The sequence below is a fragment of the Meles meles genome, chromosome 10, assembly GCF_922984935.1.
Source record: "Meles meles chromosome 10, mMelMel3.1 paternal haplotype, whole genome shotgun sequence".
In the NCBI taxonomy this organism is placed as follows: domain Eukaryota; kingdom Metazoa; phylum Chordata; class Mammalia; order Carnivora; family Mustelidae; genus Meles; species Meles meles.
Window position 1 is genome coordinate 11,716,000 of NC_060075.1, and position 23,995 is coordinate 11,739,994.

Sequence of the window (23,995 nt, forward strand, 5' to 3'; positions counted from 1 at the left end):
TTGTGAGGATGGATACATGTTAGTTATTGGCGTGACTTGGCCCTTGCAGGAACTTTCTGAGGCCGGGGCAGAGTAAGAAGCGCCCAAATTATACATTTTTTGTACTTTTCCGAGAGTGAGTGCGGCAGAGAAGGAAGCCTCTCTGCCACGATAATCGGAAAGATAATGGAGAATGGTGTGTCCTATTTCTATTTGTGAATATGTCATATCCTCTTACACTGGGATTACATTTACTGCAGGGAAATAATTTCTTAAAGTTCTTTTTAATTTTATTAAAATTATTCTTAATGTTACTAATTTTATGAATTGGAAAGCATAACAATAAAGATTCCACTTCTTATTTGTATTCATTAGAAAAACAACCTTAAGCTACTAGAACACAAAGACTGCAAACATTGACATAGAGTAGAACATACGAAATGAAGCAAGGATGCTATTTTCACCCACTTGCAAATTGAACTAATTGCTTTGGAATAACTGAAACTGAAAAATTACACATTTCTCCAGTAATTTTAATTTAAAATAGTATCCAAGAGCAAATTTAGTCCCATAATAATATTTTAAAAGTAAATCATCACTTATTTTTAAAAACCTTAATATTTAGGCATGACTTTTAGATTTACAGAAGAGTTGTAAAGATAGTACAGAGAGTTTCTAGATACCCCTTATCCAGCTTTCCCTAACGTGGACACCTCACATAACCATGGTATGATGATTAAAATAAGAAATTGATATTGGTACATTACTATTAACTAGATGATGGGCTTCATTCAGTTTTTATTTTTTCCACAATTACCCTTGTTCTGTTCCAGGATTCATTCCAGGCTACCAGCTAACATTTAGTTGTCCTTCTCTTTAGTCTCCTCCTATCTGTGAAAGTTTCTTGACTTTTTCTTGTATTTCTTGACCTTGACACTTTCGAAAAGTGTTGGTCACATGTTTTGTAGAATGTCCCTCAATTTGGGTTTGATGTTTTTTTATGTCTAGGCTGGGATTGGGATATTATGGAAGTATACCACAGAGGTGAAGTGCCCTTCTCCTTGAATTAGGTCAGGGGTTCCTGATACTAACATAACTTATTAGCCATGATGTTAACCTTGACCTTTTGGGTAAGGTGGAAAAAACTGTCAGGTTTCTCTATGGAAAAATCACTGTTTCTGCCTTTTCATAATCTATCGTTTGGAAGGGAGTCATTAAGTACAGCCTCCTTTGGAGGTGGGAGTAGTGGCTGAGTAGATTAAGCCCATCTCTTGGAGGGAAGGACATCAAAGAATTTGTGGCTGTTTTATAAAACCACCCATAATTTGGGGGAGATATGTTGAAGCTATGAAATGTTCTGTTTCTCCTTAAATTTTTACCTGCCAATTTTATCATTCATGGTAAGGTAGATTTTGCCTGCAGCAATTATTACTATGGTGTTCTAATGGTGATTTTCTATTTTCCTTGTTTCTTCTATGTTTATTAATTGAAATTCTGAAAGGAGAATTGTTCCATTTATGTATTTATGTATGTATCTATTAATTCAGTCAATTATTTATATCATATGAACTGATGAATGTATATTTTAATAATCATAGAATGGTAAAACATTGATCTGAGTCTCTACATCCTGCTTCCATCTACTATTATTATTATTATTATTATTATTATTATATTGGGCTCTGTGGATAATACTGAGTAGGAACAACAGAAAAATATTTACACTTCTTTCTTTTTAAATAATATTTTATTTATTTATCTGACAGAGAGAGAGGTCACAAGTAGAGAGGCAGGCAGAGAGAGAGGGAGAAACAGGCTCCCCACTGAGCAGAGAGCTGGATGCGGGGCTCGATCCCTGAGATCATGATCTGAGCCGAAGGCAGAGGCTTAAACCACTGAGCCACCCAGGTGCCCCATATTTACACTTCTTTACACATGCTGAGAGGAATGCCTAGGTACTGACTAGAATTGTTGGAACAAGAAATAGTGGTGTAAGCCAATTATTTACAGTAGCAAAAGTAACTAATAAAGAGACTAAATATGATGTGATTATCAAACTTGGGAGGGGTGGAAAAGGGGTGGGATATGTAAACCATATCCTTATCTTTCATGGTCAATGATATTGTCTACATTTGAATCATCATTATAGTTTTGATCATGTAATTTGGAATTAAGTATTTGAAACCACAAATGCTTTAAATAAACTGCCTTTCCAAATAAGTAAAAGATGGATTGTCTGATAAATAGTTTTGGGACAACTGGGAGGTTTAAACAAAATGTAACTGGACTCATACATCACACCTTACACAAGGAACATGGCTAGGCTTATTGAATATTTTATTTTAAAGAAAGAAACCACCAAAGTACCTGAGGAACTTATGGAAAAACCTTTAAAAAAATCTGGGAGTAACTGGGGCGCCTGGTGACTCAGTGGTTTAAGTGTCTGATTTCAGCTCAGGCCATTATCTCTGGGTCTTGGGATGGAGGCCCAGCATCAGTCCTCCTGCTCAGTGGGGAGTCTGTTTGTCCCTCTGCCTCTACCTCTGTCCCTCTCTCTGCTTGTGCTCTCTCTGTCACTCTCTTCGAAAAATAAAATCTTCAAAAAAAAAAAAATCTGAAAGTAGAGACCTTTTTGTTAGCTGTGATACTAAATGTAGAAACTTTAAATGATTTATACATTCAACTACATAAAATTTAAAAAATTTGTTTGGCAAACTCCAGTAAGTCAAAAAATAACTGGGAAAAATATTTGGGTTCATTTCATAGTCAAAAAGCTAATTACCCTAGTGTAGAAAGAGCTACAAAATCAATAAAGTAAAAGAACAGAAGGCCCCTTGGAGAAACGGGCCAATGATATGAACATAGACAGAAATGGACATATGGCACATAAAAAATTGTGCTTGTATATATTTTTTAAAGTTGTGAGTCAGGATTATACTATGATATGTTTTTATTTGTCCAGTTAGGAGAGATCAAAAAGTTTGATGACTCAGGGTGTTGGCAGGGATTTGTGGAAAATCATTGTCTTATGCAACTGGTGGGGGCGTAAATCGGTACAACCTCTAAGGAGGGCAGTTTAGCAATATCTTTCTAGTTTGCAAATATACACACCCTTTGACCTAGCAATTCCATTTTTAAGAATTTATATTATAAATATGTTTGCCTCCATGCAATATGATAGGCTATGGGTTTATTTATTATGACATTATTTATAATAGCAAAAGTTTGGAAACTACGTAGATGTTCATAGACCTGGAACTAATTCAATTCACCACAATTATAATATTTTTCAACTTTATTTTCTATTTTTATTTTTTTAAAGATTTTATTTATCTATTTGACAGGCAGAGGTCACAAGTAGGCAGAGAGGCAGGCAGAGAGAGGGAGAGGGAAGCAGTCTCCCTGCTGAGCAGAGAGCCCCAATGCGGGGCTTGATCCCAGGACCCTGGGATCATGACCCGAGCCGAAGGCAGAGGCTTTAAACTACTGTGCTACCCCGGCACCCCTATTTTTCAACTTTAAAAAGAATTTGGAAGCTCGCTATTTTTTTTAAAGATTTTATTTATTTATTTGACAGACAGAGATCACAAGTAGGCAGAGAGGCAGGCAGAGAGAGAGAGAGGAGGAAGCAGGCTCCCTGCTGAGCAGAGCTCAATCCCAGGACCTTAGGATCTGACCTGAGCTGAAGGTAGAGGCTTAACCCACTGAGCCACCCAGGCGCCCCGAAGCTCGCTATTGTTAAAAAAAATTTTAAAACAATTTCATAAAGGATTTTATTTATTTATTTGAGACAAAGAGATACAGAGAAAGAGAGAGAGAGAGAGAGAATGAGCTGGGGGAGAGGCAGAGGGAGAGGGATAGGCAGACTCTCTGCTGAGCTAGAAGCCCTATGCGGGGCTCAATCCCAGGACTCTGGGATCATGACCTGAGCAGAAGGCAGACGCTTAACAATCTGAGCCACCCAGGCACCCCTGGAAGCTCTTTAAATATTAGTATTGCATGATATCCTATGTATCAATAAGTGAAAAGCAAGATTCAAAACAGTACATATTATTCGCTGTGTTTTATTAAGGGTTGCCACGCTTTCTAAGTGTGTGGTGTATATATACACATACGTGCATGTTGGTAACACTGGGTGGAGAGACAAAACTGGTGAAACTGGTTGCTTTTGAGGAGGGAAGCTGGGGATCTGGGGCAGCGCAAGACAAAGTTTTTGTTGGATGTAACATTTAACCCTTTGATTTGCGACCCAAGTGAGTATCTTATCTACCCAGAAAGAAAGACAGGCAGGAGGAAAGGATAAAGGCAGAAAGGAAGGAAGGAAGATGCTTTGGGGAACTTGTACTGGCAGAACAAGGAGGGGATTGGAAGGAGACTTAGGTATCTGATTTATTGCCACTTGTATATGTTACTTTGCTTAAGGAAAATGTCAGTTACGAAGGCCATATAGCAGCGCGTGTGACACCGTTTTAAGGTACAATATTTGCCAAGATGCCACGGAGTATTTACATCTTGGTTCTCAAGGCCTGACATTTTCCTAAGGATTTACCAAGGAGTGTGTGAAATTCTGTGTGCTAGCTTTCTCCCTGAGTAAATCATGCCAAAAATGCAAGAGAGCAAGGTTGACATTATTATGGTTCTAATCTTAGAAACGCTGTGCTCTATTAAAAGAGATCAACCTTGGCATACTGGTGTACTTGAAATATAACTATAACAAACTTAGTTGGAAGCTCTCACAGTTCACTGTTCATCAGGTCACACCAGCGTGACGGCATTGCAGCCGAGAACAGCTAATACGTGCTTTCGCTAAACCCTTGTGAAACACATATGCGTGTGGGTGAAAACTGAAGAAAATGAAAATAATTCTATTAGGGAGTATACGTAATTTTTCTTAATTTCTTAGACTCTCCTGAAGGCTTGGATGATGTCTTTTTTGTTTTTTATGGAAGAGCTTTGTTGTGTTATGAGTGACATACAATAAACTGCACATTTTTAAAATGCACCTTTAATAAGTTTTGACCTCCGCATGCGCCCATGCAACCATCACCGTGATCAAGATAGCAAACACAGCAGCAAAATTCCTGGAGAACCTTGGCAATCCCTGTCCTCCATTCCCAAACAACCACTAAGGGGCTTTCTGTCACTAGAGGCCAGACTGCACTAATTGTTCTGCCACTACGTTATCAGTCGGCATTTTTTTTTATACTTTAAAAACCTTCATGTTCCAAAATCCATTTTAGGGCACCTGGGTGGCTCAGTGGGTTAAAGCCTCTGCCTTCGGCTTGGGTCATGATCTCAGGGCCCTGGGATTGAGCCCCACATCGGGCTCTCTGCTCAGCGGGGAGCCTGCTTCCTCCTCTCTCTCTCTGCCTGCCTCTCTGCCTACTTGTGATCTCTGTCTGTCAAATAAATAAATAGAATCTTTAAAAAACAAACAAACAAACCCATTTTAGAAGCCAGAGCCATTGTTTCCTGGTGTCACAGCTGGGACAAAGTCTCATGGAGATCAGAGAGGGGATTTATTTATTTATTTATTGGGGATTGATGTTATAGCTGCCACCTGTGGAAAGGAAGGGGGGAGAAAGGGAGGGAAGGAAGGGCACAGCACCATGTGGAGGGAGGCATTGGGCTTCATGCCTGATTCTCAACCAACCCCACAAGGAATTGTGAAGCTGGGATGGCTTCACAGAGCTGCCGAAGCTGGGGGAGCTGGCCGGGCCTTTACCGCCCCTCACAAGTCACTCACAGGATGTGGGTTGTCCTGGGAAGGTGGGCTGAGCTTGGCTGAGGCGACTCTTCAGCGGAGGGCTGTCTGCTGGCAGCATCCCATGAACTGGGGGTCGTCTCTGAAGGGGGATCGGTGCAGAGCGCCACAGTGCTCCAGACATCATAATTCTGATAGTTCCTCATCCTGGGGAGTTCTTTGAAAATAATATCAGAGAAACAAATGTCACATTATGGAGAGGAAGGGATATTGCATTTTTAGAGACTTTTTTGAGAATCTGAAAGGGCAGTGGGAGCAATCCTTAATTTCAGGCCTAAGAACGTGATCTGTTTGTTCATTACTTGACACTTTTCGTTCCACAAGTGTGGGAGTTGTCGGCCTCAGCACTGCTGGCATATTGGAGTGGATAATTCCGGTCGGGGTTGTCCCGTGCCTTATCGGATGTTTAGCAGCTCCCTGGTCTCTACCCACTAGATGCCAGGAGTACCCACATCCCTATCTGTAAAAATAAGGTACGCTACGTGAAAGAAAACAGATGCAAAGAGCTCCATAATGTATGACATATTCAGAGAAAACAGAAAGCAGATCAGTGGTTTCTCTGGAGGCTGGGAATGGGAGTGGGGAGTGCTGAAAATTGGCACGAGAGGATTTTTTGAAGTGATGTTGTCTGCAGGACCAAAATCACCGCTGGCTAAGAATCATTGCACTAGTGTTTCTTGAAGGCTCCATATGTCCCACTACTGTTCCAAGTGTTTGAGGGTGGATACAAGCACTGTTTTATCTTTTGATATGGGAATCAAAAGGCATAAAGTTGGTTCAGTATAAAGTGTGTATGTGTGCGTGTGTGTGTGTGCGCGTGTGTGTGTGTGTGTGTGTGTGTGTGTTGGGGTGGGGAGTGTTGGGGTAACAAGAAAGAATGAAACTTCCTAGAAAAAGTGACCCTTAATGAAGACTTGAGAGGTAGGTAGGGATTAAGTAGGATTTAGACCATGGAGAGGGAGTGGAGGTAGATTTGTACCCAGAGCCAGCAACAGGTATGAAAGAAGGTCTATGGTCCAGAGTCTCAAGGAACTAAGAGAAGTTCTTTTGGGCGAAGAAGGCAGTGGCCTGGAGTGGTGACAGGTAGAGGCCAGGTCATGTGACAGGTTTCAGAGTCTTTTTTTTTTTTAAAGATTTTATTTATTTATTGGACAGAGATCACAAATAGGCAGAGAGGCAGGCAGAGAGAGAGGAGAAAGCAGGCTCCCTGCTGAGCAGAGAGCCAGATGCGGGACTTGATCCCAGGACCCTGAGATCATGACCTGAGCCGAAGGCAGAGGCTTAAACCACTGAACCACCCAGGCGCCCCAGGTTTCAGAGTCTTTATTTCCTTTTTTTTTTTTTTTAGTTTTTTTTTTAAATTTGAGAGAGTGAGTGAGCGTAAGTTGGGGGAGGGGCAGAGGGCAAGGGAGAAGCAGATTCCCTGCTGAGCAGAGAGCACCACTTGGGGTTTGATCCCAGAACCCAGGGATCATGACCTGAATGACCTGAACCAAAGGCCTGATGCTTAACCAACAGAGCCACCCAGGTGCCCCCTGATTTTTAAAACATTTTATGGAAGAGCAGTAATTCCATTGCTTGAGTACTCAGATGTCATGCTTCCTGTGGTGTAGGAACTCATGTAAGAACTGTCAGTAATTTACTCTTGTGATGATTCACATAGCTGCGAGTAATTATTTTTATTATTTAGCTAATACATGTAGAATACACATGGCTTATTAGATGTCAGAAACCGTGCTTTATAAAAATTAACTCATTTAGGGATGCCTCAATGGCACAGTTGGTTAAGCGTTTGACTGTTGGTTTTGGTTCAGGGTCGTGAGCTCAGGGCTATGAAATCAAGCCCTGCCTCGGCTCTGCGCTTAGCCCAGAGTCCGCCTGAGATTCGCTCTCCTTCTCCCTCTGCCCCTCTTGCTCATGCTCTCTCTCTTTCTAAAATAAGTAAATAAATCTTTTTACAAATTAACTCATTTTATCATTGAGAACAACCCTACAATGTAGGTGCTATTTTTTAGCAGCTTTGTTGAGGTATAATTTACATATATAAAATCCACCCATTATAAGTGTACCATTTAGTGAATTTTATTAATTATATAGAGTTGTGCAACCATCCCCATGATACTGTCTTGGAATCTTTCCATCACTTCAAACAGTTCCCTTGGACCAGATTGCAGTTAAAACCACTCCTCCCGGGGCGCCTGGGTGGCTCAGTGGGTTAAGCTGCTGCCTTCAGCTCAGGTCATGATCTCAGGGTCCTGGGATCGAGTCCCACATTGGGCTCTCTGCTCAGCAGGGAGCCTGCTTCCCTCTCTCTCTCTCTCTGCCTCCCTCTCTATCTACTTGTGATCTCTCTCTGTCAAATAAATAAATAAAATATTTTAAAAAATCATCTTCTCTTGGATATTTAGAAAAAAAAAAAAAAAAACCACTCCTACCCCCTGCCCTCTCCCCCCACTCCCTCAGGACTAGGAAACCACTGATCTGCTTTCTGTCCTCCATAGATTTGCCTTTTCTGAAAATTTCATGTAAATGGGATCATATAATGTATAGTTTTTTTGCATCTGTCTTCTTTTACTTTGTATGTTTTTGAGGGTCATCCATGTTGTAGCATATATCAGTAGTTTTTTTTTTTTTTTTTTTTTTTTTTTACTTTTTATTGCTGGATAGTATTTCATGTATGGATGTACTCATACCACATTTTGTTTATCCATTCACCAGCTGGTGGGCATTTGCTGATTGTTGGCCATTATGACCAATACTGCTATGAGTATTTGCATTCAGGTCTTGATATGGGCATGTGTTTTCACTTCTGTTGAGTAGATAGCTGGGGTGCAATTTCTGGGCCTAATGGTAAGTTTAACTTTTTAAGAAACTGAACATGTTGGGGCACCTGGGTGGTACAGTGGGTTAAGCGTCTGCCTTCTGCTCAGATCATGATCCCTGGGTCCTGGGATCTAGCCCTAAGTTGAGCTCCCTGCTTAGGAAGGAGTCTGCTTCTCCCTCTTACTCTCCCTCTGTGCTCTCTCTCTCTCAAATAAATAAATAAAATCTTTAAAAAAAGAAAGAAAGAAAGAAAGAAATAGAACCGGTACTCCCTAGTGTCTCTTCAGGTAGGTACTATTATCACACTGATTCCCATTCTACTGATGGGGAACTGGGGCCGTAGAGAGATTCAGAAACTTGCACAAGATCACAAGGCCTGTAAGTGGTGGGGGTGGTAATTGAACTCCTGTGGTCTGGAGTCCTCTCTGTGACCTTGACGCTAAACTTTGGTGGCCACTTCCTAGGTTGGAAATTGTTCTCAGTTTCAAAGAATGAGGCGTGTCTGCTTTCCCTCACCTGATTTTTGGTTTCAGGCTGCTGGAGAACATGTTGTTCAGCTCTGTCCGTGGGAATCGTGTCTGAAGGAATGTCTGTGATGTCCTTTTTCTTCTTCCAAGGTCATTCCCTAAGCAAATTTCAGGCCACTCAAGTATTTTTATTTTTGTTTTTCTTCTGTGAGAAAAATGAACAAAACTAGCAAGTGTTTTGCAATTGGGATTTGTAAACTCTCCAGTGACCAAGTCCCCTTTCTTGGACCAAGAACCACCTTCTTAGGGCAAAATGACATTGTAGTTACTGAATCAGTGTATGCCTGCTGGATTTCCTTTTAATGCAGCCGCTGCTATCCTGCAGTGCACTTGCCAGTAATAGCTTGTGGGCTGATGGCCACTCACAGGCCAGTCGTTCAAAACACCCTCTGGCTCTGACTAGTAATTACCAACTCCTGATTTTTTTTTTTTTAAAGATTTTATTTATTTATTTGACAGACAGAGATCACAAGTAGGCAGAGAGGCAGACGGAGGGCGTGGGGGTGGGGGTGGGGTGGGGTGGTGGAAGCAGGCTCCCTGCTGAGCAGAGAGCCCCCTGCGGGGCTTGGGATCATGACTTGAGCTGAAGGCAGAGGCTTTAACCCACTGAGCCACCCAGGCACCTCTCCTGATTTTTTAAAAAGATTTATTTATTTGAGTGTGAGAGAGAGAGAGAGGAGGGGGAGGGGAAGGAGGAGAGGGGAAAGAGTGAGAGAAGCAGACTCCCCGCTGAACACAGATCCTGAGATCACGACCTGAGCCAAAATCGAGTCTGAAGCTTAACCGCGTAACTGACTGAGCCACGCAGGCACCCCTACCTCCTCCTGATTTTAAAGACCAGCCTCATCATCACCCCCTTCTGCTTCTAAGATCTGATGTGATCACCCCCCTTAGCACCCTTCCTTTGCTGAGAATTACAAAAAAGGCAACAGCTTGCTCTACAGTGTACTCTAAACAAATCAGTGGGCAGATGCATTTTCAGGCCTTTAGATTAACTTGTACATGCTGGGCAATATGCAATTTGGGGGATTGTTCTTAAAGAGATATGAACTACTTGAGAGAGGCTTAGTCAAAGCTAAGATTATAGAGAGGTTTTTCTGGGGTCTTTGAGTTCTAGTAATACATTCTTAGGGCCTGAGTGTTTTCTAGGTGTAGTTCCTCTGGGAATGAAACTTGCCAAAAATCACACAGAATTGTAAAAGGCTCAACTGTGATTCTAATTCAGGTCCCAAATATTTTCCCTTTTTAAAAAAAAAAATATTTATTTCTTTATTTTGAGAGTTAGAAAGAGAGAGAGAGAATGTGGGGGACTTGGGGGATGGGGGAGAGAGAGAATCTTGAGCAGATTCCCCACTGAGCACAGAGCCCAACGAGGCACTCAGTCTTGTGACCCTAAGATTATGATCCCAAGATCATGACCTTGAGATCATGACCTGAACTGAAATTAAGAGTCAGATGCTTGATTGACTGAGCCACTCAGACACTCCTCAGGTCCCAAATCTTTTTTTTTTTTTTAAGTTTAATTTTATGATTTTATCTATTTATTTGTCAGAGAGAGAGAGAGAGAGAGAAAGAGTATGCACAAACAGGCGAAGGGGGGCAGGCAGAAGTAGAAGCAGGCTCCTTGCTAAGCAGACAGCCCAATGTGGGGCTGGGTCTTAGGACCCTGAGATCAGGACCTGAGGCGAAGGCAGATACTTAACCAACTGAGCCACCAAGCCACCAAGGTGCGGTTTGTATTTCCAGCACACCGCCTCTGACTGCTGCATGCTGTTCTGCCCTGGGCATCTGCCATACCTTTCTGACCCATTCTCCTTGTTTGGGGTGCCTACAGCTCGCTGTCTCCACAAACAGTGCTGCAAGGAACACCTTATCTAGGTCTCCTCAAGTCCGGTGCTAGAGTTTCTCTTAGGAATGTCCCTAGTGTTAGAGTTTCTCTTAGGGATGTCCCTAGGAGCAAGTGGATCACTAAGTCAAAGTGTATGTGAATATTTTACGTCACCAATACTGACAGATTGGTCTTTGGAATGGTGGTACAATTTCCCACCCTGCTAGCATCCGGGTTTTCCTTTCTTCACATCCTTGCCAACACTTAGTAATTTTTGGCTATTTTGATGAATGTGAAATAGTATCTTGTGTTTTTTTTGGAGGGGGGGTAGCGTGTGTGTGCAGGGATGGGGGAAGGTAGGGGCAGAGGGAGAGGGAGAGAGAAAATCTCCAAGCAAACTCCATGCCCAGTGTGGAGCCTGACGTGGGACTCGATCTCAGGACCCTGAGATCAACTGAAATTAAGAGTCAAAAGCTTAATGGACTGAGCCACCCAGGCGTCTCTCTTATTGTTGTTTTAGCTTGTGTATTTCTGGTTACAAGTGGGAATGAACACCTCTTCTATCTGTTGGCTACTTGTGTTTTCTCTGCCTGTTCGTATTTACGTGTGTGCATGTGTGTATACCAGTTTTCCTTGTACGCTCTCATTAGCGATCTCCTGTGGCTTTTGGCTGTTGTAAATGCCTTCTGCCTGACTGTCATCCCTATCCTTCACTGAAGGGAAATCCAATCCATTTTCAAGCTTCCAGGATCTTGTTTAATAAGCCATTCTCTATCCTGTAGTGACAAAATTATTCCATATTTTCTTCTATTAACTTTATAATCTTACCTTTCACATTGCGATCTTTTATCCATTTGGATTTTCCTTTGTATAAAGTAAGAGGAAGGAATCCAACTTTATTTTTCTCCAAACAGTGAACCTCATTCCCAGTACTTTTTATTATACCTAGTTTTATTTTTAAGAGATTTTAATTTTTTAAGTGATCTCGACACCCAACATAGGGCTCAAACCCACAACTCCAAATCAAGAGTGTGCGTACCACTGACTTGAGTCAGCCAGGCGCCCCCACCAGTACTTTTTAATAAATAGTCCCACTTACATATGCTTCACTTTTGATCATATCTTAAGTTCCCATGTATGAATGAGTATATTTTATGCTCGTTTTCCTGTTATATTAGTTTAACAATAGCTTAGTGGTATGCCTTAATACCTGGTAGAGATTAGTTATTCAAGAGCCTTTATTCTTTTATGTAAGTTTTAAACTAAGTTGCTGAGTTCATAAAAAAATAATATTTTATTTCCGGAAAGATCTAGATTTGTTGATAGGCAAATTCTTTCCTTCTAGGATTCTTATTTACCTTTATGTCCTTATTACCTGGCACAGTATCTCACGTATCCAGTAGCTCAGTATTTATAGAACTGAACTATTGTAGGACTGATTTATGTCCCTTTTCAAAGTGACTGTGCAGGAAACAATGTGTTGATGATAATGGATGTCACATTTGAAGCCATATTGTCTTGAGTGAGAGGAGAGAGATCAGAGAGTTGACCCCTTGCGTCACAAGGACAATTGTGGCTTTTGTTTTGATTGTAGTTACCAAATTACAATTTAGTATTTATTTATTTATTTCCTGTAATTACTAAATAAGATTAGACAGCCTTGATTGGAAATAGCTTCCGCATCGAACTTTAGAGGTGGCTGCACACAAGGGTCCATAGCTGGGTTCCTAATGGGTTTTTCAAAGGAAAATAGGAAGCTTGAGCCAGGAGATTAGAGAGGGGAAAAGTCTTGTTAGTTAATTATCTTATTCCGTTAGTGACTTGTTCAACGTGGAGTTGCAAATTTGGCTTTATAAAGGGATTGAGCTTCGCCAATGAGGAGGATGCCATCTAGTGGCAATAACTCCACACGGCACTATTTGATCTTCAGTCCCCGTAATAACAGGAAATACTAGAGTGCCTACAGGATGTTAGGAACCATTGTAAGAGTTATGCACATTACAGCAAAACTCACGAGATCGAGGTATTTATTACCCCTCGAAAAGTGAGGAAATTGAGTCTCAGAGAAATTAAGCAACTTGCCCAAGGTCACAGAGCTAGTACTACGTTGAAATCTTGACAGTGCACGGCTATAGCTTTGGTATGTTCAGTCTTTTGTGATTTGGCTTGTTATTTTGCCCAAGAGTGGTGTGCCAGAGTCGGCTCCTACCAGACAGACAGCACGGACGGTGAGCATCTCTTCCCAACTTCCCATTCAGTGACGTCACGGTGGTAGTTCAAATTCCATCACGGTGGGAATATTTATACAATGAAAATCAGAATACTTCACACATCAGGCCCTCATTCATTCTCTCTCTCATTCTCTCTTCTTTCTCTCTCTCTCTTTCCTCCCTCCCCCACACTCTTTCCCAGAGAACTGGTTTGCCAACATACCCTAGGTGAGGAGAACTGAGAATTTAGAGGCATAGCCCTAGGCTTTCTTTAGGGAAGTTGGGCAAGACATTTGGAAAGTAATCAAAACCGGGTTTTGGGGAAAAAAGTGTATAAAGAGATCTTGGGACTTTTTCATTTTCTTGGTATTAAAACAGAAACAGGTAGTTTATGACTCATGTAGAACTCCTTAAAATGAAGACATATTGAAGAGTGATGTAGGGTTGCTCACTTGCTTTAGCAGGAAAGAAGGCAAAACAGTTGTATAGTCTGTGTTGCAGATCACACATTAAACATGGCTGAAGAAGGATGCCTGGCTCAGTTGGGGAGAGCGACTCTTCATCTAGGAGTCCTGAGTTTGAGCGCCACACTGGGCATAGCGATTACTAAAAAAATGGTCAAAGAGACAGATGAGTCAGGAAAGGTGAGCAGAACCATTTCTAGAGGAACTTAAGCTAAATGCAGTGGGGCCTACTTAAGGATTGTGGAAAGTGCAAAGTAGGATTAGAAAGTTCAGAGAACATGACACCTGGGTGGCACAAAGAGTTAAGTGTCTGCCTTCAGTTCTGATCAGTCAGTCGTGATCCCAGAGTCCTGGGACCAAGCCTTCATTGGGCTCCCTGCTCAGTGGGGAGCCTGCTTTTCCCTCTGCTCCTTCCCCTGCTTGTGATCACTCTCTCGTTGTGTCTCCCTCTGTCAAATAAATAAATAAAATCTTAAAAAAGTTTAGAGAACAAACGCATGTATGTCAATTTGAAGGGGATCAAATCACAGATGGAGAGTGGCATGGCATTTAAGGGAAATGACACAAAGTTGCTGTAACTTCCCAATTTAAAACCCACAAAAACTAGGCTAAAGCGCCTAGAAATATTTGAATCATATAATAACCCCTTTCGAAAGTCTTCCACAGACAATACTGACAGGAATTTGATAGTTGCTAAGCTTAAGATCCATAAAGGATCACTGTTCTATTTCTTTACTTTTCTGTATGTTTGAAATTTTCCATAATTAAAAAAGAAAAACCAATTTCAGACCATCAGACTTTTCAAGTGATTATATTCAGTTCAGTGAATGTAACAGAGCACTGAAATCTGTTAGGAAAGGTGGGTCTGAGACGGAGTACGGAGGACTTTGCAGCCCATCTGCAGGTCTGTAGGTAATGGAAGCCACTGGAGGATTTGACTCAGATGGTTAAGTGCGCACGTGTGTGTATGTTTGTGCGTGCGTGAAGTTCAAGTCTCTGTATGTCTGCTTTCAGAGGAATGAGACTGGAGCTAATATAGCTGTCGTTGAAAGGTAGTACTTGAAATCTGAATATAGCTTCAGTCATTTGGGTGGTGCTCGGGTGATGAACTGCTCTGGTTTGCTCAAGACTGAGGATTTCCTGAGATGAGGGATTTTGAGTTTTAAAATCTTGATAGTTGGTCACCTTAGTGATGGCAACAGAGAGTGTGCAAACTGTGAGTGGGTTCTTTGTTTAGAGGGTGCTTGATGGGTAAGGAAACAGGATAAAGACCAGGCAGCTGAACAGATACAGAAGCGAGGCGGGGAGAGTTCTTAAACAGGTGGTAGTTGGCCGTTGCCCCAGGCCATGGAGAACTGGAGAGGATGGATACTCAGGCCATAGAATCGGATGTTTTAGGATGACCTCTTCAGATCAGGACTTGCCAGACATATTCTTCAATTACCCACCCTTTGGAAACCATATAAAACCAAAGCCAAAACTAACATCAGGTACAATTAACCAGTGCCAAAAATGTAATTGCATTAGTACTTTTTGGTGTTAGAGTACAGATTCAGAAATTAATTAGTTAAGTAACTCATGAAAAGGTAAACTGCAAAGGCAAAGGCATTTTATCATTTAATAATTTGATCAGTTCATAAAAAGATTAAAGCAGTCCCCTGCAGGATTTGATTTTTCTCATATTATATATTTTCCTATATTAAATTTCACAAAAAGCTGAGCAAATATTAGTCAAAATATAAATATAAATATAAAACATAAACATATATAGCAAACTTATATACTCCAGAGCAAGTAATCTCTTTTTTTCACTTTTTTAAAATTTCTTTTCACCATAACAGTATTCATTGTTTTTGCACCACACCCAGTGCTCCATGCAATACCTGCCCTCCCTATTACCTTCCACCTGGTTCCCCAACCTCCCACCCCCTGCCCCTTCAAAACCCTCAGGTTGTTTTTCAGAGTCCATAGTCTCTCATGGTTCATCTCCCCTTCCAGTTTCCCTCAACTCCCTTCTCTCCATCTCCCCATGTCCTCCATGTTCTTTGTTATGCTCCACAAATAAGTGAAACCATATGACACTTGACTCTCTCTGCTTGACTTATTTTGCTCAGCATAATCTCTTCCAGTCCCGTCCATGTTGCTACAAAAGTTGGGTATTCATCCTTTCTGATGGAGGCATAATACTCCATAGTGTATATATACCACATCTTCCTTATCCATTCGTCCATTGAAGGGCATCTTGGTTCTTTCCACAGTTTGGCGACCGTGGCCATTGCTGCTATAAATATTGGGGTACAGATGGCAGAGCAAGTAATCTTAACCCTACTTGCTAATCTGAGCTACTTGATTAATTGAGTCTGTTTGGCATTGGCTATGCTGCACTGTGAATGAAGTCTTCGGCTAAGGGTTTTTGGGGAATAGAAAGATCCAGTATGACTGTGGATGTCTTTTTTTATCAGCCGGCCCAGTGGTGAGATCCCAGGCTCTTTAGTCTCTCGGGTTTGCAGTTGGGACTTTGGGGTTTATTCACCAAAGCTGGGTAGGCACTGATTAATTGGAGCATTGCCCTGTCTTCTCAGACACACTTCAGCCAGAGACCCAAAAAGTCATACGGCCTTTTCTTTCTTGTACCTCAGTCACTTTATGGCCAGAGCTTACCTTTGGTGGAATTTATTCCCGTTGCTGTCTCGAACACTCTGTGAGTGCAGAGGAAACACATGCTCCCCCCAGTTCTACTTCCAGATGTCACTGCCTGTCAGGACCTGCTCAGGTTAGGTGCGGAGTCTGGGACCCATGCACTGTGAGGGCAGGCAGTTGGGGGGTAGTTGGTGGGCAGTAAGGGGGTGGAGCTAGGAGTGAAGCCATGTTTCCTCTGATTTCCAACCTCAGCAAGGGTCACCAAATCCAGCTCCTCTTCCCTGTCCCTGTAGAGTCCTCCAGGCAGATTAGCCATTCTTCCTAGGCTAAGAGGAAGGGGCTTCAGGGCCCAGGATAGACACAACCACAACCTCCAAGTGGCTAGACTGAGTTTTTTGAGGCATATTTCTGGCCTTTAAATCTGAAGGGAAGCCAATTTTGCTCTCTGCATTCCTGAATAGAATGTGTCAGGTCCTGTCCCACTGAGAAGTAAGATGAACAGGAAACCCGACCAGGAGGTCTCCAGTGAGGTCCTATGAGGTCTCCAGTCTTTGGAGAGTCAAATCGCCCCATCTCCCTGCTAAGCATTTCTGTCACTCTTGGTCCCAGCTGCACTCAGGCCCACCAGCATAATTTATTATCCAGCATCTGGTTTGAATAAACCACAGATTTATCTGTGGTCTCTGAGTGCTCTAGGCAGGAGATGCAAACAGCAGCTGTCATTAGGGAGGACTGGATGTAGCGGGACCCTTTTCTCTTTTGCATCCTCTGGCCATGGTGGGGATTTCTAGGGATGCTCAGTGGAACATTCTTCTCTTGGCCCTGGTGTTTCCTAACTGGTCCAGTGGGACTGAGAAGAATTATCCTGAGTTCCCCTTTTTCTGTCCCAGAAGGAAAGCAGAAAGATCGGGATTTAATTTTTTTAAAGATTTATTTATTTATTTGAGAGACAGAGAGAGAGAGAGAGAGAGAGCAGGGAGGGGCAGAGGGAGAGTGGGACAGAAATCCCAGCAGACTCTGAGCTGAGTGTGGAGCCCGACATAGGTCTTATCTCAAGACCCTGAGATCATGACCTGAGCCAAAACCCAGGGGTCAGAGGCTTAACTAACTGTACCACCCAGGGGCCCCAACAGTTTTATTTTTTTCAATGTATTTTATTTATTCATTATATATATTTTAAGTAGGTTCCATGCCCAGCACAGAGCCCAAACTGAAATCAAGAGTCGGCAGCCACTTAACTGACTGAGCCACCCAGGCACTCCTATTTCGTTTTCTCTCTTTTTTTTTTTTTTTGAGAGGAATTTGAACTATGAACATTGCAGTTTGAGGTACATCCCTGCACCCACAGTACATGGACCTCCACTGAAGTGTTTCCCACCTTGTAATTGAATGAGTTGTTCTTTCCTAGTCTCCGAGCCCTTGGAGACTCACAGTTTAGCTGTGTTAACCTTTGAATGCTCAGTATATTGTTCAGTGAGCAGCCCTCTCAGTGCACTCTTGTTGAATGAATTTACATGCTCACCTTCTTATGGTGGCTTGTCATTTATTATGCACGGATATGTTGTTTCCTTTGAACCTCAAAACAACCCTGTGAAGTGGATATTATGATCATCTTTGTTTTCTGCATGGGGAAACTGAGGCCAAAACACGGTTGGTGACCTTCCAAAGATCACTTAGAGTGGGGACTTGAATCTAGATTTTTGAATCTAGATTTCTTCCCCTGTGCCACACTGACTCTAGACATTTCCCATCATCGTCTAATAAGCCAGCCAAAAAGGACACAAACATGTCAACATATCAGCATTGCCCTGTTGGGTCAGAACCTCAGGAACCCGCAGCCTGGTGTCCAGTCTCACAGTGGGAGTCTGGAGGAGCATGATCGTTTCAGAGCTAGAGATGTAGCCTTCCAGATGTTCCCAAGGACCCTGCAGAAACCTGTTTAATGATTTTTACTCCTTGTTATGCACAGAATAGCTTCAGGGCAGTATCTTTTAAAGCTTTAGATACAAACTCCTTTGGGGCCTTGTGTATGTCTATAACAGCAGGGGGGTTGTAGGAGCAAGGGACTAGGCATTCACTGTTTGTTTCTCACAAAGAACTAAAGGATTGTGGTTTAGGGCTCACCAAGGGGTGGACCAAAGCTGGAGGAATCGAAAGTGGCAAAATATTCAGGAAGTTGAATTCAAAACACGGCAAAATTGCCATGATGAGTGTCTCTGGTTTACAGCGAAGGTAGCTGGGATTTGGTGGTGGGTTTTGGTCCCTCATTGTGTTGGAGAAAAGGATCAAGTACAGGGTTGGCAAACTGTGGCTTGGGGATCAAATCACACTCACTGCCTGTTTTTGTAGAGGCCACATACTAAGAAAGCTTTTTGCATGTTTACATGGTTAAAAAAAATCAAAGGATATTTCATGGTGTGTGAAAATTATATGAAATTGACATTTCAGTGTCTGTAAATAAAGTTCTATTAGAGTGCAGCTATGACTGTTGGTTTATATGTTGCTTTTGGTGGCTCATGTGCTACAACAGAAGAGTTGAGGACTTGTGGCCAGGACCGTATGTGGCCCAGGAGCTTAAAATATTTATTGTGTGTGGCCCTTGACAGGAAGTTTGCTGAGCCCTGACCTAGTGCCCTGCTTCATTCAAAATTGCCAAGGGATTAAACTCTGGAATACTGGATATCTTTCTGGTGTTGCCAGAAGGGTGTGCAGGAGCCAAATATTTCAGGGCACCACCCTGCCCACCCTGCTTGGGGTAATGAGCTGCTGTGGATTGTGCCACATTTTGTCCCTGAGTCTGTGGGACAGGCTAAGCCCTCTGTGCGCCTCCTTCCCAGATCTTGGACTCTTCACAACTGGTCTGTTCTAAATATCCTCATTCTAGACTCCTGGCCTCTCAGCCTGGCATCCCTTCCCTTTAGAATAGTAACAGCTACCATTTGTTGAAAGCTTATGCTGTGTTTTGTCTCTCTCGTTTCTTAGGGTGAGATAGGTAATTCTAGGAGGGAGGTATTGTTATCATTATTCCCATTTTACAGATATAGGAGCTGAGGTTCAGAAAGGTACAACAACATGCCTGCATCAAATGCCAGGAAATAGCAAAGCCCAGTCCCAGACTGAAGTCATTGTGATTACAGGAACTGCATGACAGGAGGGGAGGGAGCAGCTGCCCGGGAGTGAGATTTTCCCAGTAATGGTCTGCCTTGGAATTCTTTCCGTGGATTGTCTTTGTTGCTGCTCCCATAGCCAAACCCAGCCCAACGCAACCCAACCCAACCCAACCCAGGGGATTGTTGATTCTTTTTCTTTCAACTGTTTCCAAAATCACTTTTCTCTTATTTTTTTCCTGACACAACTGAGATAGGATAGAATATTTATAAGACACTTTGCTAAAAAAAAAAAAGAAAAAGGAAAAAAAAGAAAGAAAAATCAAATGAGAGACAAACAAGAAACTTTACAAAAAAACCAGTCCTCCCTGTCCCCGTCCCCTGCAGTGAGGCTGGCTGACAGGCTGTACCTGGGCGGTACAGCATGCTGAACTCTGAAAGGCTCTGCCCAGAAAGGTTCCTCTGGAAGGTTCTTGGAAGACCTTTCACTGCTTGCAGGGATCACTCCCAAGGGCCAGGTGGGATCTGTAGAGTACTTCTGCCAACTGAACCTGGCCAAGCACTTAGCACTTTCACCCCTTCCCTTTCCCAATCCTTCTGCTCCCACCTTCCACCCACACCTCTTGTGCTGCCCCCTGCTCTTTTCTGCCTCCACTGCCCTTCGGGGCCACGTTCTAGGCTCTAAGATCCTTCTGTCCTGTTTCCAGTAGAAGTTTCTAATCACATAACATGTCACCTCTCCTCAAAGAACATGGGGATGAACATTTTCCTCTGACTTTTGCCTCTGATATTTGAAGCAACCTGTCCCCAGTCTAGGGAAGGGGTCCAGAGAACTCCCTCAGCCTTACAACACTAAGGACTGGTGCCCCAGCTTGTTTATCCTTCCTCCTTCTCCCACAAACCAACCTTTCTGAGCATGTAAGGAATTATCATTCCTCCCACCTCTCCTCTAAGGAGTCCACTTGTGTCCAGAGGGAAGAAACAGGAGTCTAATGGGACTCTCAGTCTTTCTTCCCATTCTGCCATGATTGCTCCAGATTTTTCCACCTGGTTTCTGCTCTCCTCCCCCCAACTCAAGACACACTGGTTGGTTGAATGTGTAGTTCCTTTCCCCTTATTCAATAGAAGGTTCTTTCCCAGCAGCCCAAAGTAAAGAATGTGTGAGAGAAAAATATGAGAGAATTTCTGCAGAGTCCACTCCCAGAAAAGCAGGAACCACAGGGGAATTAGCAGATACTGAGGTGTTAGGAGGCAAAGATTGTGGGATTGTGGAACAACTCTTTGCCTCTCAAGTCCCAGCTCTTAGATTGGCCTTGGCTGCTACTCTAGTCTTCATTCTCCAGGACTCAACCAGGTTTGTGACACCCTGCCCTGTTCTGGGCCTTCTACATGGGAGTCCTGTGACAACCAAAGTCCCCCTGCTGCTCTACATGGTGGAGGAATGTCCAGAGTGACTTTGTGGGTAAAGGAGCTCTTCACACCATAACTTTTGAACCTCTCTCAAGGTACAGTGCTGTTATGTAGAGTTTGCAAAGCAGATCCTTTAGGACTTATGATTTCTTTTCTCCCTTCCTTCCTTCCTTCCTTCCTTCCTTCCTTCCTTCCTTCCTTCCTTCTTTTTCTAGATTTTATTTATTTATTTGAGAGTGAGAGAGAGAGAGAGAGAGAGAGCATGAGCAGTGGGGAGGACCAAGGGAGAGGGAGAAGCAGACTCTCCACTGATGAGGGAGCCAAACACGGGGCTTGATCCCAGGACCCTGAGATCATGACCTGAGTTGAAGGCAGAAGCTTATCTGACTGAGTCACCCAGGCATCCTAGGACTTCTGATTTCTGTCTAAAGCCAACCAATTTGAAGATAGGGTGTTATGGCCCATTATGGAAATTTAGGTGTGTTGTACAAAAAGAAAGAAAAAGAAAAGACGGAAGGAAGGAAGAAAGGGCTGGAGGGAACTTTATCTGGTTGAAGGTAGGGCAACTATGAGTATTGACGTCTCTGTCCTTGAAGTTCTTGTTAGCTCTCTGCTGCTTTTGGCTTTTGCAAACAATGACATATTTCCTCATAAAATGCATGGGGAGGGATTATACAGTTTCTCCTCTTGGGATTGTTCATATCAATCACATTGTAGCTCTAAATTTTGTTTTTCTCTGTTTTTTAGTAGATAGGTATACATGTATTATTGGAAAAAAAGATATTTCTCTATTGTTTAGGAGTTGGAATGACACTTCAGAATCTGATTTGTCTTATCATACCAACCAACCCAGCCTTAAATAGTCACAGAAATAAATATCAGTTAGGAAAACTATGAAAAATGTTTATTTATTTTCATGAATCTTTTCTTTTCTAGTTGAATAAATCCCATGCTGTTGGAACTTTAAAGAGATGTACTTGAGTGTGTGTATGAGTATGTGTATAATTTTTTTTGCTGTTCACAGATGTAAGGGGCTTTCTCAGAAAAATGTGCTTGAGAGCCCAGATACTCAGCATTGAGTCTTTGCTACCTGATGTTTCTTTTTCATTTGGGAGCCTCGGTATGATCAGTAGCCTTCTTTTCACATTTTCCTCCATAATTTTGATTTTAAAAACACCAAATACAAGAAACCTCCCAGTTCCTAACTTTCTGGTTCCAAGATATTTAGGAATGGGGTGTCCTATTTTGTGCATAGCCCTTTAAGACAGTGTTTATGCCATCATTCTAAAGAGTGACAGTGAAGTGTGATGTTTTCCTTCTTCTCCAACCGGCCCTCCCTGGTCACCTGCCCCTGCACCACCCATCGCTTCAAGGAGACCTAAAACTGACAACGCCAGAGGCAGACACACTTGCACAGCCACAGACTCAGGAGCACAGCAAAACAGGCATTCCTCCACTCTGGACTCCTGTTTTCTCTCTGTGGCTGCACACACGACTCTTGCCCTCAGTCCTCCTCTCTTCTCCTTTCATCCCCCTACCATTTGGAAAAATGAAGCATTCACCCCACCTGCCACCCTGTATTTCATGTTTCTCTCCAGACAATGTCCTGGAATTACTGGTCTTTAGAAACTCCCTCACTGTTTTCCTCACCTTCTCTGGAAACTTCTACAATCGGAATCCACCTGTCTCCATTAATAGTGTATGCAGCTTCCAGTCTCTTTAAAGTCTCTGTGGCGTTTGATAATTCTGGCCAGCCTTTCTTTCCAGAATCCCTTTTCCCTATATTCCAGTTTCCCTTCTACCTCTTGGATTGCATACTACACTCATCACTAGCCCTCCTTTTTCTTTACTGTGGATTAGTAGGGTGCCTTAACTAGGGTGACCATATAATTTTTCATCCAGACCAAGATATCCTTGAGAATGAAAGGGTGCTCAGTGACAACAGGCACAAACTGAAATCATCCCAGGCAAATGGAGATGTCTGGCCAACCTCTCCTTTCAGGCTCAGGGGAGGAGATGCAAGGAGGAGCTCAGGGCAGGAGTTGAATGAGCATAGATTGAGAAGATTTCACAGATTCATCTCAGAGTTGCTTAGCTACTTTTTCTTAGAATCTCATGTTAAAAATTCAGCAACCCTTTCATGAAAGGACCCAGTTACCTGAGGAGAAGTGTCAGAGCAAGATTAGGGCAGAAGAGATGGGTGAAGAGAGAGGTCTAGGTAGGGAGAGGCAGAACTGGTTGAACCAGGTCCTGTGGTTCTCTGGGTTCCAGTCACAGAGTCTGCTCTTACAGGTGAGGATGAACATGGTGCTGAAACCTCTTCCAGGCTCCTCTCAGCTCAAGGTTACCCAAGATTGGTAGCACTGGGTGGCCTGCTGGAGAAGTGTCCATGATGTTTTTGCACAAAATATTCCAGGAACTGTTGATGTTGAAGATGTTGGACATGGAAATAAATAGAGCAACTGCATTGAAAATGTAGAGAATGAGAAAGCAGCAGATAGCTTTGATGGCCCCCATGTGAGTCTTCATGCTGGGGTCCCCGGGGCCAGTGGCATTGCTTTCCATGTATAGAGTATGTGTCTTGAGAGAGAAGATCAGCAGGGTGGCTGAAAGGATGAACATGATCAGAGGAATGAAGATCCCCAGGTTATAGAGAAGAACCAGGTTAACCATATTGGTCTCAGAGAAGTATTTCCTCTCAGTGGTGTTGGAGGAGGGGATAGGAATGGAAATATTTCCATACACTTTGAAGGTATCTATAGAGAAGGGAAAGCTAAAGCATAAGGAGATGAACAGTGATAGTCCCAGAAGCCAAGGCATGACCCCTGTGATTTTCCTCCTCCTCATGCAGAACAAAGGAGGAGCAGAGTTTGCAATTCTAAGACAATAGAAGATGCTGAGCCAGGCAGCAAGCCAGAGGTTGAAATAGCTCAGAAACATGACGACGACTTTGAAGAGTATAAACACTGTGTTTTGATTATAAGTGACTGGGAACAGCAGACTGTAAGTATTCTCCAGCATCATCCAGATCTGCAGCAAGAGCCTGGAAAAGCCGAGCATCAGCAGTATACAGTCACTGACAGAGAGTCTTTTGCCTCTGGCCCGCTCAGCCCTGTGGATAGCCATAATGAAGCAGTTTCCAACGATGCCGGCGATGCACTCTATTCCAGAGACCACCAAGGTGAGGACGATTTTAAACCTGGATCTGTCTCTATCTGTGGCATCTGTGCTCATTGTGGCCAT

General features: G+C 42.8%; 1 protein-coding gene across 1 annotated transcript; it reads right to left on the reverse strand.

Annotated features, from left to right (window-relative positions):
- Positions 1 to 23,038: 23,038 nt before the first annotated feature.
- Positions 23,039 to 23,995, reverse strand: TAS2R40 (taste 2 receptor member 40). Its single transcript, XM_046021444.1, has one exon. The coding sequence runs from the start codon at positions 23,993 to 23,995 to the stop codon at positions 23,039 to 23,041; it is 957 nt and encodes a 318-aa protein (XP_045877400.1).